Source organism: Pongo abelii, chromosome 15 (genome assembly GCF_028885655.2).
Source record: "Pongo abelii isolate AG06213 chromosome 15, NHGRI_mPonAbe1-v2.0_pri, whole genome shotgun sequence".
NCBI classification, from domain to species: domain Eukaryota; kingdom Metazoa; phylum Chordata; class Mammalia; order Primates; family Hominidae; genus Pongo; species Pongo abelii.
This window is the reverse complement of record NC_072000.2, coordinates 78,659,439-78,681,236: the sequence shown is the minus strand read 5'-3', so window position 1 is coordinate 78,681,236 and position 21,798 is coordinate 78,659,439. Positions and strand designations below refer to the sequence as shown.

The 21,798-nt window shown below is 50.3% G+C and overlaps 1 protein-coding gene across 1 annotated transcript; it reads left to right on the top strand.

Annotated features, from left to right (window-relative positions):
- Positions 1-896: 896 nt before the first annotated feature.
- On the top strand, positions 897-21,429 carry SYNDIG1L (synapse differentiation inducing 1 like). Its single transcript, XM_002824935.5, has 4 exons — positions 897-1,281; positions 17,514-17,987; positions 19,311-19,451; positions 19,607-21,429. The coding sequence occupies exons 2-4, from the start codon at positions 17,571-17,573 to the stop codon at positions 19,763-19,765; spliced, it is 717 nt and encodes a 238-aa protein (XP_002824981.3). The 5' UTR covers positions 897-1,281; positions 17,514-17,570; the 3' UTR covers positions 19,766-21,429.
- Positions 21,430-21,798: the final 369 nt, after the last annotated feature.

Below are 21,798 nucleotides of genomic sequence, written 5' to 3'. Positions count from 1 at the left end.
AAGGCGCTCGAAGAATAGATTCATCCACTGGTAACACTCAAGATAGGGCATCCCCATGCAAAAAAAAAAAAAAGAAAAAAAGAAACTGAGGTGGAGGAGGATAAAGAGCAGCACAGGGTGGAGACAAAGCAGCCAAAAGGCCTGCATTCGGATCTCAGGGCTCTTGCTGGGAAAACTCAGGGGGACGCTCACTCACTGAGGGCCTATTGAGTGCCAACGTGTCACATATGTCATCTCATTTTGTCCTCATATGACCCCTCACTTTGTCCATGAGAAACCTGAGGCTTTAAGAGGTTAGGTAACTTGCTCAAGGTTATACAGCAAGTGGGACCCTAAGACCAAAACTTAGGTCCACGAGCTTTAAAACCTGTGCCCTTCCCAGCACAGCACTGAATCTCCAAATCACGGGATTTCATCCTTGTGAGCCCAGCGTCCTGGTCTGCAAAATTGGAGGGGGGAGGGAGGCAGGGGGAGGGGAAGAGGGGAAGAGGGGAAGAGGGGGACTATATTGCCTAATAGAGCTGTTAAGAAAATTAAATGAGCTTATGTTGATTAAACACATTGTGGGGCTTGGTGTCTGGTGTGTAGTAGGTGCTCAATAAATGCTTTCTGTTTGTTTTTCTTTTTAGGGCAGATCAATGTTAAAAACTCAGGGCTGGCTTTGGAGCCTAGGAGCTCCAAAATGCTTCAAGAAGCCCAAGGGCCTCCCATCGCTCTGGGGGGCGCGGGAGGAGGGGAGAGAAGGGCTGGGAAAGAGGGCTCGGCTCCAGGAAGCGGGTACGCGGGTTCCAGCTGCGCGCCCCTCGCTTCGCCGCCTCCTCCGGGCTCCCCCGACTTCCCGCCCCGCCCCGCCCCGGAGCCGGGTCCGGAGTGCCTGGTGGGCTGATTCCGGAGCGTGGAAGGGAGCACGGCGCACGGAAGCGAGAGGGAGGCGGCGGCAGCGGGAGGCGGGGAGGAAGGGGACCCTCCTCGCTGCTCTCCCAAGTCGGCGCGGAGCCGCCTCGGGCCGGGCCGAGGGCTGCGCGGCGGCGGCGGCGGCGGGGCCCGGCCAGGATGCGGGGCTCCCGGGACCGCGCGGGGCGGGGCGGGCGGCGGCGGCGGGCTGCGGGCGGGAGCTGTCCGCGGTGCTGAAGCGGCGGCAGCTCAGGGACGCGGGGCCGGGAGGAGGGGAGCCCTCCTGGGAGTTCCACCGCGACCGCGAGGCGGGGGCGCCGTCGCTCACCGGCCCATGCCGAGCCCCCGAGCCCCGCGGAGGAGGCAGGACCGTCCGCGGCGGGACAGGTAAGGGGCGGTCTGGGGGCGCCGCGGGAGCGCAGAGCTAGGCGCGGAACCGGGAGTGAGCTGGGGAGGGCACGGGAGCCCTCTCGGGGCTGGGGGCTCTGACTCCCTGCTTGGCCGCACCTTGCGCTCCGCCAAGGCTTGCACTTCGTCCCTCCCTACCCCTCACCCTGCAGGCTGGGGGTGCTGGGAGGGGGCTGAGGAACTGGGGTCAAGACACCATAACCTCACAACATCAGGCCTTGACCCTGACCTCAGGCAGCTCCTAGACATCCTGCCTACTGACGGCAAGAAATACAGATTAGAGCCTCAGACTCCCTGGTACCCCAGTCCCCACCAAGGTTTTGTGACACTAGCAAAATCTGAGCAGGCTTCACTAAGCTCCCCTCTTCTCTCACCCAAACCTGTTCACCCGGGTGACTGAGGTGTCTGTGGTACCCCCGCTCTGAGATTTCTCTGCCCTGGAAATGGCTCTTGGGCCAAGGGATTGGCTCTTGGGCCAAGGCCCCTTAGGATGGATTAACCCATTTCTTCAGGGAAGGAAGGAGGTCCTGGAAGATACCTCAATTTTTTTTTTCCTATGACACTCTTGACGCTCACAGAAGCAGGCAGGATTTGCATCACATCTCTTGGCGCATGAGGGCAAAGAGTCAGGGAACCTGGGTCCTGTTTTCTATTATGTGCTGGTGACCCTAGACAGAGCCTCCATTAGGAGTTCTCTCTTTTTGGCAAGAGTGTGCTGAATGAGCTCATTCAGGCCTGCAAAGTGCTTCTAGTTCTTCAGAGCAGAGTTCTCTATGACTGGCAGAATGTAGCGATCAAAATAAAACTGCGTGGAGGAAGACTTGGCCTACCCTTGTGGCTGACCACTTCTTTCTACTGCTTTATCCCCACCCTCCAACCCAACACAACTTCCCTACCCCCAGTGGTAGAAAGAGCACTAGAGTAGGAGTTCCTGGGTGGACGCTGGCATTTACTGGCTTTAGCTAGCTCCCTAAGCTCTCTCAACCTCATCCTCTTCACCCCTAGAGTGGGGATAAGGTCACTGCTCTGCTCACCTCAGGGAACTGCCTTGGGACCCAATGAAAAACAATGCACCTGATTGGAGGCTTGCCACCTGTACATCTCCATACCAGTGTGCGCTGCTGTCACTGTTCCCAACCCCTAGCCAGGCCTGCTGGCAGTGACCTGATTATTGTCACCCCTACCCCCTCTTCTCCTAGCGTGGCCATGTCTCCCTTTGTCCTTGGCCACCCTGGGGTCCCAGAATCAGTGAAGCCAAACTTATAAATCTTAAGGAGAAAAAAGTGTGCCCTCCCTTCTTCTCCTCTTCCATCATCACCTATAGGAGATAATATAAGGTGAGAGTCTGACTCACCGGTTTTTATTTTTTCTTCCTAAGAACCACAGATCTAGGGAAACAGCTCCCTGAAGGCAGGAATTGTGTTGTTTTCATCTCTTCGTCCCCCATCATGACCCCCTCCCCAACAGCACCTGGAAGATAGCAAGGACTCGGTAATCGGGTGTAAAATGAGGGAATGAAATGTTAAAATGTATCAGAATAAAAGCATTTAACCAGGAGTCAGAAGTTCTGTGTTCTGGTCACAGATCTGCCACTGTCTCAGGCAGGTCCATTCCCCTCTGGGGGTTCATTTTTCTCCTCTGTAAAAGAAGAGAGTTGGGCTAGATGAGTTAAGATTTCAAGCCCTGATATTCTGTAGGGCTGGCTCTCTGAGGCTGTCCTAAACCCATAAACCCCTCAGTTCTGCTTGAATACAGGATGCCGGCTTTATCAACCTGGTTTGACAACAAAGTTAATGACCTTTTAGTAATGAACTGGATTTTATGAATGGAGTGAAAGTGAGCAATAGGAACCAGAAAAAGCCATTTATATTTCTGATGTTTTCTTAAGAACCCCCTCTCTTTCTTATTTCTCTGGGAAAGCCATAAGTGTGACTCAGAATGACTGAACTGAGAGGGGCTCCTGCCTCCAAACTCAGAGGCCAGGAACCACCACCCCATTATCCCTGCCACCACCATCACCACCACCATCTCTTGTGAGTAACAAAGGGCCAGGGACCCCACCCTTGGCCATCTCCTACCAGGGACCCTGCCTGGCTATGATCTCCCTCCTAGGAAGACCAGAAGAGGGGACAAGCAGGAAATGTCCATCCCTACAGAGAATTTATATATGTGGGGGGGGGGGGGTGTGTGTGTGTGTATATATATATATATATATATGAATGAGTTTCTCTGACAATAATTTCCCTCAACTGTGGCAGGCCCAGCCGATGCTCAGAAAAACCTTAGCTAATTGGCATTTCGGTAGAGCTGAGTAAGCCATGCCAGTGACCTCGCCGAATTACTCTGTGAGTGCCCGGCTAGGGTGGGGGACCAGTCCCCGCTCCTCACGTCATTGCTTTCTGGCTCCCAGCTGTTGGTGCAGCACTGGCAAGAATCAGCTCTCTGGAGTTAATGGACAGTCACTAACCCTCATAACAAAGTGATGGCAGCAGCAGCAACAGCAAGCTAGTGAGGTGCTTTCTTTTCTGCAAGGCTGGTCTGCAGGGGAGCTGGCCTGCTACTGTGGTGAGGACAATACACTAGCCTTCCTTCTGCAGCTGTTTGGGTGGACACCCCACTCCCAGAGGTGTCAGGGTGCAGGGCATCTCTGGTCACCCAGGCAGATGACATCTGGCTCCTCTCCTGACCAGGGAAAACTACCCATTGGCTGCTTCCTGTGTTCCCCTCTTGTTCCCTCCTTGCTGAGGCTTTTATTCTGGGCCCTTCTACAAGGCCTCAAAGGGAAGAAGGGAGTCAACCCTGGCACATGGCACATGATTGGGTGATCTTGGGGGCGGGGAGGCTGCTGAGAAAGAGGAAGAATAAATGCAACATGGTCATTAAGAAATTGTGTGGCCAGGCGCAGTGGCTCACGTCTGTAATCCCAGCACTTTAGAAGGCTGAGGCAGATGGATCACTTGAGGTCAGGAGTTCGAGACCAGCCTGGCCAACATGGCGAAACCTCATCTCTACTAAAAGTACAAAAAGTAGCCGGGCATGTAATTCCAGCTACTCGGGAGGCTGAGGCACGAATCACTTCAGCCTGGGAGGTGCAGGCTGCAGCGAGCCAAGATCGTGCCGTTGTACTCCAGCCTGGATGACAGAGGGAGACCTTGCCTTAAAAAAAAAAAAAGGAAAGAAAGAAAAGAAAGAAAGAAAAAAAAGAGAGAGAAATTGTGTGGGGTGTGTGTGTGTGTGTGTGTGAAGAGAGAGATTAAAATGTTGAAGTACACACATGCAGGTCCCTTCCCTTGCATGATACACACAAAATGGCAGAGGCAGAGAATATTCAGAGATAGCTGCACATCACTGGTTACCTTCAAGTCCAAAAGCCAATCCATCTGTACATCCTAGAGGGGCTTCCAGCTCCAAAGTACACCAGGGAGACAGCAGCAGGAGGAACAGCCTTCAGCCTGGGAGAAGGAACATCCCAGTTCTCTAAACCTGCATTTTCCAACCCCTTTCCCTTCTCCGGGACTCAGCTGGCATCCCACCCCTTTGCTGCAAGCCAGGGGACACTAAAGACTGATCTTCACCCCCGCCCTTTCAAGTCCTCATTTCTCTTACCTCCCACCTTATTCTCTCTTCTCCTTCCTCCCTGCAGCTGCCCCCACCCCCATCACCCAGCAAGCAAACCAAGCAGGGAGTGGGGCCGGATGCTGAAACTCTTCATTAGGTGTGTTATCTTCCGCCATTAGATGTGCTGTTTGCTTCTAAGTGGTTGGGAATGAGCTGCTTCAGCGGAGAGACAGGTTGTTTCAGTAAGAAAAAAGATTTGATTTCCACCTGAAAATGGACTAATTTGAGTAGCGGAGCCACCATCCCAATCCTGTCAGCAATTTTCACCCTTGTCAGCCACAAGCCCATCTCCCAAGCAGGTGGATTATGCTTTAAAGGAGAGGCCAGTCTGGCCCATGGGAGCCCAGGGTGGCAGGGGATAGAAAGGAGGCAATTGATTCTCCCTGGAAGACAGTGACTAAGAAACCTCCCGTGGGAGCCAAGAAGTGTTCCAGCTGTTTTATCTGTCTTTCCCGGGTTCCCCCATCAGCTTTCTCCTCTCCTTTTCTGTTCTCTCTTCTGCCCTTCTCTTCTCTCTCTCCAAAGGTCCTTCGATGATTCTCAAATATCTTTCCTGCCCTGAACACTACCTAGGGCTTCAACTCCATACATCCAGCTGCCGGGCAGAGTTTCTACTCTTTAACACACTTTAAAACAAAACTCGTCCACTTCTCCCCATCCTGCTCTTCTATGTGTGTGTTTGTGTGTCTCATTTTTCCAGCTTGGTACTTGGTGGGCTTTTTAATCTAAATATTCCTTTCTTTTTTTTTTTTTTTTTTTGAGTTCAGGAAACACTTGACGTTTCTGCTTCTTTAATTGTTATTTTTCTCCTCTAGTCCTTCTGTCGTGTCTTTCTGAATCTCCTATTAGATTGATGTTGGACTTCCTGGGACTCTCCTTCATGTCCCTTACCTTTCTTTTACCTTTTCCATCTTTCTGTCTTTTTGCTCTATGTCTTAGATAATTTCATTTACTTTTTCTTTTACATTGAGAGGTCTTTTAACTTTATCTATGCCTATTTTATTATCCAGTCTTTTCATTGAATTTTTGAAAATTTCGGTGATTATTTTTAATTTCCAAAATGCTCATATTCTTGAATTGCTCCTTTTTCATAGCAGCCTGTTATTGTTTCATAGATGCAGTGCTCTTTTATATTTGCCTGAGGATATGAATTCAAAAATTTTTTTTTCAAAGTTCTTTTCTGTGACTTGAATGATTTGGGATCTTATTGGGTCATTTGTTCTATTTGTTTATTTAATCCTTCTCTTTTATTTTCCTGTAGCTGTTTTTTATTATCTTTTGTTGTCCATTTACACTTAGGAATGAAGGAAGGCATTGACTAGAACAAGCAGCTAGTATGAATTTCCTCTGAAGTTGGCTAAGTTTGTTTCCACAGGAGTCCTCTCTTCTGAATGAGAGTTGTTCTTACCTCTAGTGTTTGGGGCTACAGGTTTCTCTACAGTGATTTCCTCACCAAGGAATTCTCATCTGCTCTTTATCTCCAGGAATTTCTGGCCCACTGATATAATTCTTTTTTGTTTTCCACATTTATTATGATTTTATTCTTTTAAAAGATATACATCCTGTCATTTTAGTAGAAACTTAAGAAGGAAAAGAGGTGGTCATTTGTGTTCAGGCTACCCTCTTGAACTGGCAGCCTCCCCTTAGGTTTTCTGTCTCAAGTGGTTGCATGGCCTTCTATTTGGTTGACAAAGCCAGAAACCTATGAGTCACTTTTGTCGTCTTCCTCTTCCTCTTCCTCACTTCTAGTGTCCCACAGATTCCTGTTCATTTAGCCTCCTAACTGCTCCTTAGGTATGACTTTTCCTCGTTTTCAATTCTGCCACAGATCAGTTTCATGTCCTCATCCTCTTCTGCCTGCATTTTATTTATTTATTTATTTTATTATTTTTTTTTTTGACAGAGTCTCACTCTGTCACACAGGCTGGAGTGGGGTAGCATGATCTTGGCTCACTGCAACCTCCGCCTCCCAGGTTCAAGTGATTCTCCTGCCTCAGCCTCCTGAGTAGCTGGGATTACAGGTGCACACCACCACACCTGGTTAATTTTGTATTTTTAGTAGAGATGGGGTTTCACCATGTTGGCCAGGCTGGTCTCAAACTCCTGATCTCAAGTGATCCACCCGCCTCGACCTTCCAAAGTGCTGGGATTGCAGGCGTAAGCCACCGTGCCTGGCCTTCTGCCTGCATTCCTACAATAGTTTCTTAACAGGACTCCTAGCCTCCATTCTCACCCACCTTAAATCCTTTCTATCCCCTGCCACCCATCAGAGTGCTCTATCTAAAACATAGGCATGACCATAGAACTTCCCTGCTACACCCATCACTGGCTCCCCAAGGTTCCTCTGCATGGCATGGAAGGCCTTCCCACCTCTTCTGCCTCATTCCATCACTACCAAACACCCTGGCTTCCCCTCTATACCACTACCCCATGCCTTTGTGCTATAACCTCTGCTGGAAATGCCCTTCTCTCATTTGCTCACCTAGATGATTCCTATTACTTTTTCCTTCAAGACTGAGTTCAGAAGTCACCTGCTCTGAGAAGCCTCTTCCTAGTTCTCACCATCACCTTCGCTGCCATCTCACGATAGGGGTCCCTTATCAATGCACCCATAGCATTCTGTGTGCTGCTAGCACAACTTACTCCATCTATTGAAACTTTGTGTTTGCTAGTCTGTGTTTCCTACCCTTCCTCACAGCAGGTGCCACTTCTGGTTTATTTTTGCAACCTAATAACTGGCCTGAAGTAATTGTTCAAGAAATGTTTATTGTGCAGAACCAAATGTGCCTCAGCCAGATGTATTCCATCCACCCCAAATCCTGGAAGGTACTTTCTTCCCAGAGAGTCTCAGTACACCTAGCTCACCCATTCACTAATTCATTCATTCATTCATGAGATCCCCTGTCTATTGAGTGCCTAGTATATGCCACGCAAGGGGATGCAGGGAGGAGCAAGACAGACCGTTACCACCCCGCTGGAGCTCACAGTCTGGTGAAGGAGAAAGACACTAATGAATGAATCACACATATATAAATAGAGACTGTGATAAGCACTTTGAAGCAAGGAGCATGGATCCGTGAAGAGCAGATAACCAGGGAGGCGAAATCTAGACTGAGGAATTAGGGATGGCCTCTCTAAGGAAGTGACCTTTGAGCTGAGAGCTAGAGCATCCTAATGTGAGTGAAGCTTCTGACAAACAGGGATGGGAAGTGAAGGAGAGAGGAGACAGGAGCTGAAACGGGGAATGGCACTGGGGAATGATGTGCCAGTGATCTGTTGCTGCCTAACTACCCCAAAACCTAGTGGCTTAAAACAACAGGCATTTTATTATACTTCATGACTTCGGAGGGTCAGAAATGCAGGCAGGGTTTAGCTATGTGATCATTCCACTCTGTATGGCATTAACAGAGATCACTTGGTGACAGATGGGCTAATTTGAAGAACCCAAAATGGCTTCACTCACAATGTCTGGCATCTTGGGGATGATGAGGAGGCTGGGCTCAGCAGGTTCCATCGATGAGAGCATCTATACACACATGGCCTTTCCAGCATGGTGGCCTCAGAATCATCCAACTACTTACAGAATGGCTGAAGATTCCAAGAGTGAGTGTTCCAGTGAGCAAGGTGAAAGATGGCCTTTTATGGCTTGGCCTCAGAAGTCACATAGCATCACTTTTGCTGTACTCTGTGGTTGAAGCAGTTGCAAGCCCACCCAGATTGGGGAGAAAGGGCATAGACCCCCTAACTCTTCCTAGAAGGAGTGTCAAATTATTTGCAGCCAGGTTTTACAATCATCACAATGATTTTATTTTTTAAGTGAGGGAGACTACAATATGTTTAAGAGCCATTAGGAAGGATCAGGAATTAGGAGCAGTTGGAGACAGAGGTGAGAGAAAGGATAATGAATTGTGTTAGGCTTGCTGAGAAGGCAGACTGAAACAAAGAAAGCTCAGTTCCCCATTTTCTTTGATTCTGCCAACCTCGCCCCCCTCGCCACCCCTGGCTCTTTCTCCCTTTATTCTCAAATGCAGCAAGCTGCAGCTAATGACTCTAAGCTGGCTTGGTGGCTCTCTCGCTTATCACCAGCCAGAAATCTTCAAATCCAGCGCCAAGCCATCAACAAACAGCCACCAGAGTCACAACACTTCACAGTTTACAGTTTATACATGATCTGATTAGAAGATGGTCTAGCGCCTGTTCTAAAAGATGTCACCTTTTCCCTGGATTTTAATCATTTACATTTAATCTTCTGCCCGATTAGGAAGTTCTGGTTTTTATCTCTCAGTTTAAAAGCAATCTCTCTTGTTGCACTGAGAGATAGTGGCCGACATCTCAACTTCTTCACAAAGGTTCGGTATTTATTTGAATCCAGACCTTGGGGTTATCTAGGCAGCCGCCCCAGGCTGCTAAATCACCCTAAATCTCTTAATCTTTTTTTAACGCTCTGATTTCTCATTCCTGTCACTGAGGACTCTGGTTTTAACCCATTCAAAACCAACTCCTCACCATTCTCACCCCTACCACTTATCACAACCCTCCATATACAGGTACGCCCTACTAAAGCACCCTAAATCTCTTAATCTTTTTTTAACGCTCCCATTTCTCATTCCTGTCACTTAGGACTCTGGTTTCAACTCATTCAAGATCAACTCCTCACCACTCTCACCCCTACCACATATCACAATCCTCCATATCCGCTTATCACGTAGCTCCATACAGTTATGCCCTGAAAGGAGTGGGAAGTCAGAGCCCAGGCTTTGGACTAAATCAAACCTGGGTCAAATCCAGTCTCTGTCACTGTTTAATCATGGACAAGTTCTGAGCCTCAGTTTCCTCATCTAAACAATGGGGAATAATAATAACTGGCTTCATTTGTTGTTGTAAAGTTTTGAGATAAAGTACATGGAACACCTCATGGGAGGATGCAATAAATAGCAGCTGTTACCATTTTACAGGGTTCTGATAAAGGCTGACCCCATCCTAGGGTGTGAGCCAACTCCTGGTCACACACACCACACTGTCCTTTTGGCCTCTCTTTAACAGTGTTCACGATGCCTCCTCCCAATCAGGTCAGAGCCCACCAGGCAGTGCACACAGCAACCCTCCTCAAGGTGTCAGCCCTACAGCAAATCCTGGAGAACGTAGTCCTGTTCAGGCCAGCCCTTTTATCACATTTGCCAGGACATCTGGTCTCCCATCCCTGCATCTGTTTGGTGGCTAAAAGCATGCACTCTGGTCAGAGAGACTTGGGTCAAATAGAGCTCTGCCACACTCTAGCTGTGTGATCTCAGAAAATCGATTTAATTTCTCTAAACCCCAGTTTCCCCACATGTTAAAGAGGATGGATTAAATGAGATAACCCATTTGAAGTACTTGGCATGGCGTTCAGAACAAAACAAGCACCCAATAATGGTAGCTGATACATAGTGGCATTAGGGTACCATGACTCTGACGTCAGACTTCCAAGGTTCATGTCCAGCTCCCCACTCACCAGCTGTGTGCTGTGGGCACCTACAACTTTCTTACGCCTCAGTGTCTTTTGCTGTAAAATGGAGATGATGATGACATAGACTTCACAGGGCTAGTATAAGGATTAAATGAGATGATACATAGCATTTAGAACAGTGTCTGGAACACAGTAAGAACTTAGTAAGCACGTGGTGTTATTATTATTCCATCCTTTTACTCTCAACCTTTTTGGATTTTCACATTTAAGTTTCATTGCTTATTTGCAACATATTTTTTTTAAGTCCAATCTATCTTTTTTGTTTGGTTGGTTGGTTTGTTTTCATTTTTGAGACAAAGTGTTGCTCTGTTGCCCAGGCTGGAGTGCAGTGGCGCAATCACGGCTCACTGCAGCCTAGACCTCCTGGCCTCAAGCGATCCTCCCGCCTCGGCCTCCCAAGTAGCTGAGACCACAGGTGTGCACCACCACACCTGACTCATTTTTTTATTTTTTGTAGAGATGGGGTTTCATTATATCGCCCAGGCTGGTCTTGAACTCCTAGGCTCAAGTGATCCATCCACCTTGGCCTCCCAAAATACTGATTACAGATGTGAGCCACCATGCCTAGCCTCTGTCTTTTTTAAGTCTTCTTTGAGATATAATACACACGACAAAATTCACTAATTTGTTTTGTGAAATATATGTAGTCCTATAATCACTACCACAACCAAGAGATAGAACATTAGAACATTTGGAAAAAGAAAATATAAAGGAAACAATAAATTAAAAATTATAAAACAAAAAAAGAGATACATTTAAAAAAGAGAGAGAACAGTTCATCTGACATTCCTTAAAGTCCTCAGGCCTCTTTCTAATCAATGCCCTCCTCTGCCCCAACCCCTGAGCAACTACCCATCTGCTTTCTATCACTATAGTTTTGCCTTTCCTAGACTTTCATATAAGTGGAATAAAACACTATATGACTATCTTTGTCTTTTTTTGGGCAATTTTATTCCATTTACATTCATTGTTATTACTGATGTAGTTGGTTATAAGCTTAACATCTTAACTATTTACTTTCTATTTGTCTCACCTATTCTATATTCCTTTTTCTATTTTTTCTTGCCTCCCTTTTTATAGCACTATCCTTTTGGATAGTACTTTGGGAGGCCAAGGTGGGAGGGTTGCTTGAGCCCAGGAGTTTGAGAACAGCCTGGGAAACATGGCAAAACCCTGTCTCTACAAAAAATACAAAAAAATAGCTGGGTGTGGTGGTACATGCCTATAGTCCCAGTTATCTGGGAGGTTGAGATAGGAGAATCCCTTGAGCCCAGGAAGTGGAAGCTGCAGTGAGCTGGAATCACGCCATTACACTCCAATCTGGGAAACAGAGCAAGACCCTGTCTCAAAAAAAAAAAAAAGTATTTTTATTATTTCATGTTGTACATTTTTTTACTCTTTTGTCAGTGACTATCACAGCAGTGGTTCTTAAAGTGTGGTCCCTCGGCCAGCAGCATCAACATTTCCTGGGAACTTGTTAGAAATGCAAATTCCCAGGCCCCACCCCAGAATTATAAACCGTAAAGGTAAAAATCCAGTAATCCAGGTTTAACAGATCCTCCCTGTGATGTTGATGCATGCTGAAGTTTGAGAACCCCTGCCCTGAGACAACTTTCGCTTCTGGCGGGCAGCTGGGCTGTATGCAGATCGCCTTCATCTGACAAGGGGTGGAGCTGATTCAAAGCCTGGTTTCAGTGCTGTGAGGGCTAGTTTGTTTCTGAGTTGCTCCTACTTCCAGCATGTAGCCCTAAAGAGGTCCCAGTTGAAAACCAGGGTGTTTACTGGGGGCCCTCCTCCTTAACAGGCCCTGACCTCCAATTTTTCACCCCCAGCCCTGAGGTTTCTGGAAGAGCAGCCTCTAAGCTGCCCCTTAGGAATCAGGAAAGGTCTCAAAGGGAAATGCAGTGCCAAGTGTCAGGCTCGCCTCCCTGTGTTTCTCTTTCCTCTGGGATCTTGGCATTCTGACCCTCCAGTTCTTACTCCCTTGGTGATTCCTTGAAGACTTCATATTCCCCACCCACCACACACCGCTTTTCTAGCTGTTATTGGTGGTTTGGCATGACATGACTTAGTCGACCCCAACCGAAAAAGGAAGCCCTCTATCCTGTTGTTATTCTATCACTAGGAATCTAGAGTCAACATGAGCATTTAGAACAGTTCCCAGCACATGGTAAAAAAACTCGGTAAGTGTAAGTTATTCTTCTTCTCCCAATAAAATGCTAGAGTCATATTGAGCTGAGTTGTTAAAAATCAACTCCTCCTAAATCTCTCATACATTTGACAGATAAACAAACCAATGTCACACTGTATGATTGGACTCCAGTGTAATTGGACTCAGCAGGAGGCTGTAATTGGTCTCCAGTGGATTCCTGAATGGTTTCCTGTCCCTGGTCTGGAAGGTGGCAGTGTGCTCTCCATCCCCAAATCAGGGAGCGGGAAACCTTCGGGCCCAGCTAAGTTCTCAGCTCAGAAAAAGACAACCTGGGTGCTGCGGCCTCAGAGCCACCTTCTTTCCCTCTCCCATTGTGGGACCCAGACCCACAGCCCCAGCTGCACAATTTGGAGCAATCTCAGCTTCAGAATTCCAGACCTCTCATATCTTTCCTCTGGAGCAGAGTACACACACACATGCCTACACACACACGTGCACGCGCATGCATACACAAACACACACGCGTGTAGGCACACTCGCCCACAGGTCCTCAGGTAACCACACAGGGTCTGGAAGGCACACACCGTCCAGGGAAGACTAAACCACAACGGTGGTGATGACAATTGCTCTGCTCTGAGTGCCGGTGCCTTACTCCAGTGAACAGGGAGAGGCAGACCCAAGGAATGGGCTGAAAGGCCAGGCCAAGCCAAGGGCAGGAAGGCTGTGTCTGGGGACGTGCCACCCTCTCCTTCTGGTCAGGACTCTGTGCTGGGTCTCCAGGATCAGGTCCGCGAACTCCCCCATGTGGCCCTAGTAGGATATGGGGTGAGTATGAGCTGTGTAGAGAACCGTGACCCTTGGCTGGAGTGTGAGCAGATGCAGCTGCTGCTAATTCAGATTGCTTTATGGAAGCAGAGGTGTGTGTGGGTGTTAGTGTGTGTCTGTGTGTGTGTGTGTGTGTGTGTGAGTGTATGTGGGGGCAGGCTTTAATGCTGTGCTTAGCCACCAAACCTAGAAAGAACCCTTCAGCCTAAGGAGGTTTTAAACTGATTTTAGATAATTTGGCTCAGAAGAAATCTATGCACTTAATTTTTTTCTGGTTTAAAAGTAGTACATGCTCATTGTAAAAAAAAATAAATGTGGAAAACAGAAAAACCAGAGTGTAAAAAAGAAAATGAAAAGCACCTGTGCTCCCACCCCTGGAGATAATCACTCTTGACATTTTGGCGGAGTTGAGATTACCTGCACTTACCATTTTCTTTTCTTCTTTCTCACCGAATCTGCAATGAGCATTTTCTCACGTCATTACTCTTTGTAAACCTGTTCGAAGGCCTCGTACCACTGTATTGTGCACAGTAATTTATTCAACTTGTTCCCAATTGCTGGACGTTTACATGGCTTCCAGTTTTTCATATCGTGTAAAGCCAGGACCATGTGTCTTTGTGCAAGAAGTGCTGAGAAGCCCTGCTTAAAGGCACCATCAGAGAGCAAGGGAGGAGGAAAGCTGGGAAAGGCTGAGTGTGGCTGGGATTGCGGAGGCTCAGCTAGGTGTACTTTGACCAAGAAAATCTGACAGAAGCAGTGATGGAATAGGGGGAGGAACTGGGATTCAGCTGCCCCTACCTGCTTTGAACAAGCGTCCTTCAAATGCCCCTATGGTCTTCAGGTATCTTTCCATCCCTCCTGGAGAAATCAGACAGGAGGGCAGTCCTCCTGGTGAGACAGAGCATAGAGCAGGGGTGGGTCAGATGCAGTAATCTGCTCTGTGGGTCCTGGGGCTGCCCTCTCCCACCCCAAGGCGCCTGCATACCTCAGCCCGCATGGATGGTGACAGCACAGTGTACCGACTCGAGGCTGCAGGTTGAAGGGACATACATTATGGCCAGCTGGGGGAGAGGATGGAGGACCCTTGGGGGCCATGTCCTCCATTCCCAGAGGGTGGGCAAGATGGGCAGGGTTGGAGGGGCAGGGCTGCGACTGGGGCAGTACAGGGGCAATCGGGAAGCCCAAGATGAATCCATGGCTCTGTTGCCCATCTGGAAAACTGATGCCTTGCTTTCCTTTGCCTTCCTCAACCTGCTCAAGGGGCTATGGTAGGGAAGGGGATGACTGTGCCCCTCACTAGGCTCTGCATGTGTTCACCTACCCCCAACCCTCAAAAGGGGGCAGAGGACAAGAAGACTTCACTTCTGTGGGGTTCCTTGGGGGCATAGGATCATGGAATGTTAGTGCTACAGTTGATTGACACCAGTGGCCATTTCATACAATCACTCATTGGGGAAACTGAGGGGCCACATCAAAAAGCTAATGGGGGTGGACCGGGCATGGAATCCCAGTGTACGTGACTCCCAAATCCATATGGCTTACAGAGCTCACATGCCCTCAACCCCACACCTATGGTCACATCTATTGGGAGAAGGGAGACCATGGCAGGGGCTCCAAAGCTGCCCTTGGAGGGCAGAAGAGACCAGTCCTGCTGGAAATCTGCCCAGAGGAGCCCAGCCACGAGCCCAGCCCAGCAAGGCCTCTGCCTTGGGCACTCCGTGCTCCCCACCTGCTGGAAGGTGCCCTCCACATCACTATAATCCAAGGGGTTCCCTGTATTTTTGACCCCCAGAGAGGAAGGAGGAGGCCCTGCATTTGTGAGCACTGAAGAGCTATGATCCAAGCCTGCATGACCTGCCCAAGCCTGTGCGCCCCATCTCTGCCTGTGGAGAGGCGTCTGCCACAGCTGCATGACAGCCTATATGGAACTCACCTTTGGTTAATGCACCAGCAGGGCCCTCAGGCCCATGGCAGCCCAACGTCTCCGGACCATCTGTGCCCTCCCTGGGGGAGGAGCTGGCACTTGGGCCACATCCCCTTCTCTGAGTCCCCCCATGATTATTTGTTAGATGTTCTTGGAGCCCAGCTTAGAGGCAGCCACTCTTGGGTTCAGAGCTGAAAGCCACGGGCAGTGTCTTCTTGCCCCTTTGCCCTCATGCCGCCAAAAGCCCCCACCCTGCTTTCTAGGAAGTCAGCCAGGGAATCCTGGCCCCTCGTGGACAAGCCCTCAGTGTCTTCATCCAGGTCTGCCCGGCCCCACTCCTCCCTTGCTGTGTCCCAATACCTGGGCATTGTTCCCGGAGCCATGCTCTGTCTTCGGGTTTCTCAGGAACCAGCTACCTAGCATCCAGCCATTTCTCTTGGGGCAGAAGCAGAAACTGCTCTTTTCCAGGATTTGGCTGTGGATTCTCATGGGGGCTGGGACCAGAGAGGAGACTAGATAATCGCAGCCCTGGGAGCAGAAGGGTCTCCCTGCACTTTGCCCTTCACCCTTAGCAGAGACCTGCTAGAAGGCCAGACATGGCCCCAAGTGCGTGACGCCAAGGTCTGAAGCCCAGAAGTCAGGGCGGCACCAGCCCCCTCTCTCAAAATCTACCACACATTCTCATCCCAGCCATCTCTTTGGCTCCACAAAACAACTTTGTGGGGATGTATGGATGGTAATCCCTATTACCATCCACAACTTACAGATAAGGAAACAGAGGACACGAAGATCTGCCCAAGGCGTCAAGATCAGGGCTGAATCCCCAATCTTCAGATTAGAAATCCAGGGCAAGACACAGCCCCATCACCCTCCAGCTTTGCGATGGGCCAAGGAGGGGAACAGCAGGAGGTCCCCGGGGCCCCTAGCCTGCCCCTCCCCTCTCTCCATACCCCACTTGCACCTGCCACACCCCAGTGTGTAGGGGGGTTTGTGGCTTCCCAGGTGCTCAGTAGGTGCTCAAAGCAGCTGAAGGAGGAAGGGAAGCCGTGAGTGTCTCCATACTTCCAACTGGGATGTGCAGGTCCAAACCTCAGCACCCAGGAGGCCCCACCTTAGATCCTGCAGGAGCTTCTCAAAGTCCCAATTTGCCTTAGGGAGGAAGTTACTAAGGTGTATCCGTCTAAGACCATTGCTAGGGACAAGCATCCTCCCTCAGTAAGAGCTGACAGCTGTGAGCACACGCCGTGTGCCGAGCTCTGGGCTCAGCGCACTCCCATTTGATCCTAGAATGAATCCTTTCTCAACCCCAAATCCCACCTGCCACTGAGTCCTGTCAATATTTCCCAGGATCAGTTCCCTTTCCTCCATCTACACCACCACTGAACCCCAGTTATCTTCGCTAGCCTGCAGCCATAGCAAAGGCCCCCTAATGGGGTCAGTCAGTCCAGCCCTCTCCAGTCCACTCCCCACACCCAGCCATGGGGAATGCTTCAGGACCCAGATCCTACCCTAGTACCCCCTCTTAGACTCCAGCAAGGCTGCACCATCTGGCCCCCACACCCCATCGCACACCTCCATCTGTGCCCTGCACCACACCTGCCTTCTCCTGTATCCAGCCACAGGGCCTTTGCACACATTCTTCCCTCTGCATGAAACGTGTTCCCCATCCCCTTCACCTCACTGACCCATACTCTTCCTTCAGATCTCAGCTCTAAGGCCTTCCCTGGGTCTCTGTGTCAGCTCCATCCATTGTGCGTGCTTACATGCACCTGCTATACTTCTTCAGGACAGAGACGTGATTTTACACTTGTTTTCTCCACCAGACTGGAAGTTTTGTGAAGACAAAGCATGCATCTGCTCCCTCTCCCTACTTCTCATCTTTCTCACCATGGTACCCCAAGCATCTGGTACAGTGCCTGGCATATAGCTGATGCTCAATAAATATGTGTTGAATGGACAAATGACTAAGCCAACTCTGTGGGGTAAGCACTACTGCCAGCCCCAATCCATAGACAGAGAAATGGAGGCCCTGAGAAGTGAAGTAGCCAGTTCCAGGTCCCGCATCTTGCAAAGGGCAGAGGCAGAGTTCGAGCCAAGTCAGACTGCAGGACCCATGCTCTTCACCACTTTGGGTCCTGCCTCCAGTGCCCTGGCCTCAGTGCTTGTCTGTCTTGCTCTTCCGACAGGCTCTGAGGACTGCTCAGCTGGCCCAGGTCCCCCTCCCTAGCAGCTGCCCCAGAACCATGGAGAGTCTGAGTGAACTACAGAACCCGCTGCTGCCCAGGAGCCCTGCCCACCTCCATGGCCCCTATCCCTACCCGGAGACCCCACCCAGCTGGTCCTGCCAGGAAAAGCTCTATTCCTACCTCCTAGGCGGCACTGGGCCTGCTGGAGCCCACCAGCTCCTGGACCCAGGGTCCCTGCAGCTGGCTGTGGAGGCCTGGTACCGGCCCAGCTGCCTCCTGGGGAGAGACAAGGTCAAGGAGCCCAGGGCAAGCAGCTGTGAGACCAGCTTCACAGAGGACAGGGAGCCCCAGGAGGGGCCTCTAGAGCAGCCCACAGGACTTGGCCAAGCTGCAGAGAATATCACCATCCAGACTGTGTCCTACGGGGTACAAGAGGAGCTGCGGGACCAGGAGGACGACCAGGAGGAAGAGGAGGTGAGTGCATGAGGTTAAAATGCAGATTCCAGCATGAGCAACACAAGGAGACCCCGACTGTACAAAATAAATAAATAAATAAAAATTAGCCTGGCATGGTGGCATGTGCCTGTGGTCCCAGCTAATCAAGAGGCTGAAGTGAGAGGATTGCTTGAGCCCAGGAGGTTGAGGCTGCAGTGAGCTATGATTGCGCCACTGCACTCCAGCCTGGGTGATAGAGCAAGACCCTGACTCAAAAAAATAAAAATAAATAAATAAATAAAATGCAAGTTCCCAGAGCCCCATCACCAGGTATTGAGATCTAATAGGCCTGGATTGGGGCCCAGGAATCTGTATACTACCAAAGAAAAGGGACTTGGGACACATGTACAGCCGATGCTTTGAGAAACACTAGCTTTGGGTTGACTATTTCATTGTTCAATAGCACTTATTCTTGTTTTCTTAATTATACAAATAATTTAAACCCAGCACACTCAAAGACAACATTTTGGTGGATGATTGTGTAAGTCTCTTATTCACATTTTCCCCCAGCACACTCCCCAGAAGAAATCTTGCTGTACATAGTTTTATAATCTGATTTAATTTCTCTAAGCAACATATTTTAGTATTGCTCCATGTAATTTAATGTATTCCTGAGAGGTGATTGTTAATGGTTACATGGTCTTCCATTGTGAGTTCTTCCATCATTTATTAACATAGTCTCCTGGTCACTGGTCATTGAAAGTGTTTCTTTTTTTTTTTTTTTTTTTGAGATGGAGTCTCGCTCTGTCGCCCAGGCTGGAGTGCAATGGCGCGATCTCGGCTCACTGCAACCCCTGCCTCCTAGGTTCAGGTGATTCGCCTGCCTCAGCCTCCCAAGTAGCTGGGATTATAGGCACCTGCCACCATGCCCAGCTAATTTTTGTATTTTTAGTAGAGAGGGAGTGTCATCATGTTGGCCAGGCTGGCCTCGAACTCCTGACCTCAGGTGATCCACCCACCTCGGCCTCCGAAAGTGCTGTGATTACAGGTGTGAGCCGCTGCGACCGGCCAATTGAGAGTGTTTCTCTTCTTTCACAATTGCTATCCTATGATGAACAACCCTGGATGTAGGTATTTACCTTCTTTCCTCATGATAAATTCCTAAAAGTGGAATCATTGTGCCATTGTTAAGGCTTTTGGTAGAAAGTGCCAAGGCCAGCCTACACCCCCACCTGCGGCAGAAGAGACTGTCTGTTGCTCCATGTCGCTGGCCACTGGGTATTGCCTTTTTAAAAACCTCTTGCCAGCCTGATGGGGCTGGGCTGATCCCGGTCCTGGTCACCAAACCCCACTGTTTTGCAGAGCGATGCCACTTCAACCGAGAGTGAAAGTGAAGACAACTTCCTCACGCTGCCTCCCAGGGACCACCTGGGCCTTACTCTCTTCTCCATGCTCTGCTGCTTCTGGCCACTGGGCATTGCTGCCTTCTACTTCTCCCAGGGGGTAAGAGCACCTGGGGCCCAGGTCCCTTCTCTGGCCCGTCCCTGTACTGGAAGGCTTGGCATCCCGTCTGCAGGATGGGGTCAGGGGCCTGGCAGGCTGGGCTGTTTGGCTGGGTGTGGGGACACTCCTGTTCATCAGCATGTCTTTCTCCCTAGACCAGCAAGGCCATCTCCAAAGGGGACTTCCGCCTGGCCAGCACCACCTCCCGCCGGGCCCTCTTCCTAGCCACACTCGCCATCGCCGTGGGGGCCGGTCTCTACGTGGCTGTGGTGGTGGCTCTGGCAGCTTACATGTCCCAGAACGGTCATGGCTAGTAGCCAGTAGGGCCTGCATCCTGACTCCCCTGCCCACCTGAGGAAGCAGTGAGGCTTGGGGTTGCAGACCCTATGGAAAGGCCCGGCCCCTGAAGATGATCCCGTGAGAGTGGCTTGCTGAGGGGGAGACCCCCATTCCGCAGCCTGCAGAGCTCAGCCTTCACTTCTGCTTGACCCCTGCTCCCAGCCCCAGAGCAGGGCCCGGGGCGCCACTCTCTAACCCAGGCTACAGACGGGAAACAGAAGGCAGGGCTGCCCACCAGGCCATCCCAGCAGGGCCTAGCTCAGTCCATTCCGCCCATTCCCTAGAGGATCTCCTGCCCTACAGCCAGCCCACCACCTACCCTGCCAACCTCCCCACAGAGAAAGAGCAGGAGGTTACAGGGAGGAAAGGGGGTGCCCAGGGCACAAGGGGACCTGTCCCAATCCTTTCAGCCCACAGGGATCTTCACCTGGGGACAGCCTGAGCTTCCCCCAACTCCACTGTCTGGCCCCATCATGCCCAGACCTCAGCAGGCCAAGAAGGAAATATGTGGAGGCAAGGGGGCCTCTTGCTGTCTCTGATTCTAGAGGGTGCTTTTCTCCCCATGGGCTTGTGAGGCACTGTAGATTCTAGATTGGGAAGAGGAGCCTCGGTATGTAAACTCTGAACCAAGGGCAGGTTCTTGGAGCTTCTTCATGCAGGTGCAAAAGGCAGTTGCAATGACAGAGACTAGAGGGTCCTGAAATATTGCTGGACTACATGAGTCTTCCTACTCTGCCCCCACTCCCCACCCCCATCATTCTTTTCTGGGCTTTGCCTGGAGGTCCGTGAGCTGGTGCCATCACAAGTAGACTAGACCCAGAGAGTGCCCTCAGCTCACCAGCCACTGAGTGCAGGGCCCTAGGTCCAGCCCTGCAGAAAACACAGCAAGGAGAGACCCTAGGGAGTAGTGAGTATAGGTGAGGGAAGGGACTCAGGGAAGGAATGGCCTGCTGAGTAGTCAGCAGTGCTTAGGAAGGCTTCCTGGAGGAGGTATCCCTTGAGCAAGGCCTAGGATGAATAGAATTCATCTAAGGGATTTGGTCACATAACTCTTTGTATTTGTAGGCAGGGATGTGGCAGGAGCCTTCCATGGGAAGCTTTCAGGCTGTTTGGATTCTGCCTGGAACATCCGGGCTGGAGCCAAACTACAGCCATTCCTAAGGGTTCCGCCAACTCAAGGAGGAACGTCACACCTGTCTCTCAAAGACCAATGATGTTTTCCCATCTCTGAATGCTAGGGGGTCAGTGGTGGGTACCTGGTTACCCCTGGGGCATCTTCACTGATACCTCTGCTCAGTGCCACTCTCAACACCCTCAGCCACTAGGGCACATCCAGAATTTTAGAGACATCTCCAGGTAGGCAGGGGGGCAGCACCAATTTGGGCAGGCCTGTCTGGACTTAAGCTACAGGCCCCTGCTGTGCATGATGTGGGAACCTGGTCATTCCCATGCCCCATCCAGAGCCCAGGGCTGTGGCTCCACCACTGAGCATCCTTTGTCCCACTGTCCTCCCCTGCCTCGGGCACTGCCCAGCCCTCCACTCTTGCATCACAGCAGTTTTAAGGTCCCATTATTGTACTGATTTATTCCTGTAATAAACGTTTCTGTAACACCTGGTGCCCTCTAGGTATCTTGCTGTGCTACCTGTGAATCCCATTCTTCTCCAAGACTGACCTATTGCTATGTCTGCTGCTCTGACCCCTGGCAGCCTGTGGAGAGGACAAGCCCACGTATGGGCCTTAGGAGGAGCGGTGGCCAGAGTGTCTGCACCATCCCAGGATTTCTCTGCTTGGAGTAGTCTGGCTGTAGAGTGATGGCCTGCATTTGGCTTGCTCTAGGCAAGCCAAAGCAAGATCCGTGCCTGGAAAAAAAGCCCTTCTAGGCTCAAGAGCCTTGGAGGACAAGGAGGAAGGGATGTGAGCCAAGGTGACTGAGGCTCCATGGAGCTGCCTGGAGCTACCAAGGGTGGATACAGGGTGTGAGGGGGTCAAGGATTCCACGCCCCTGC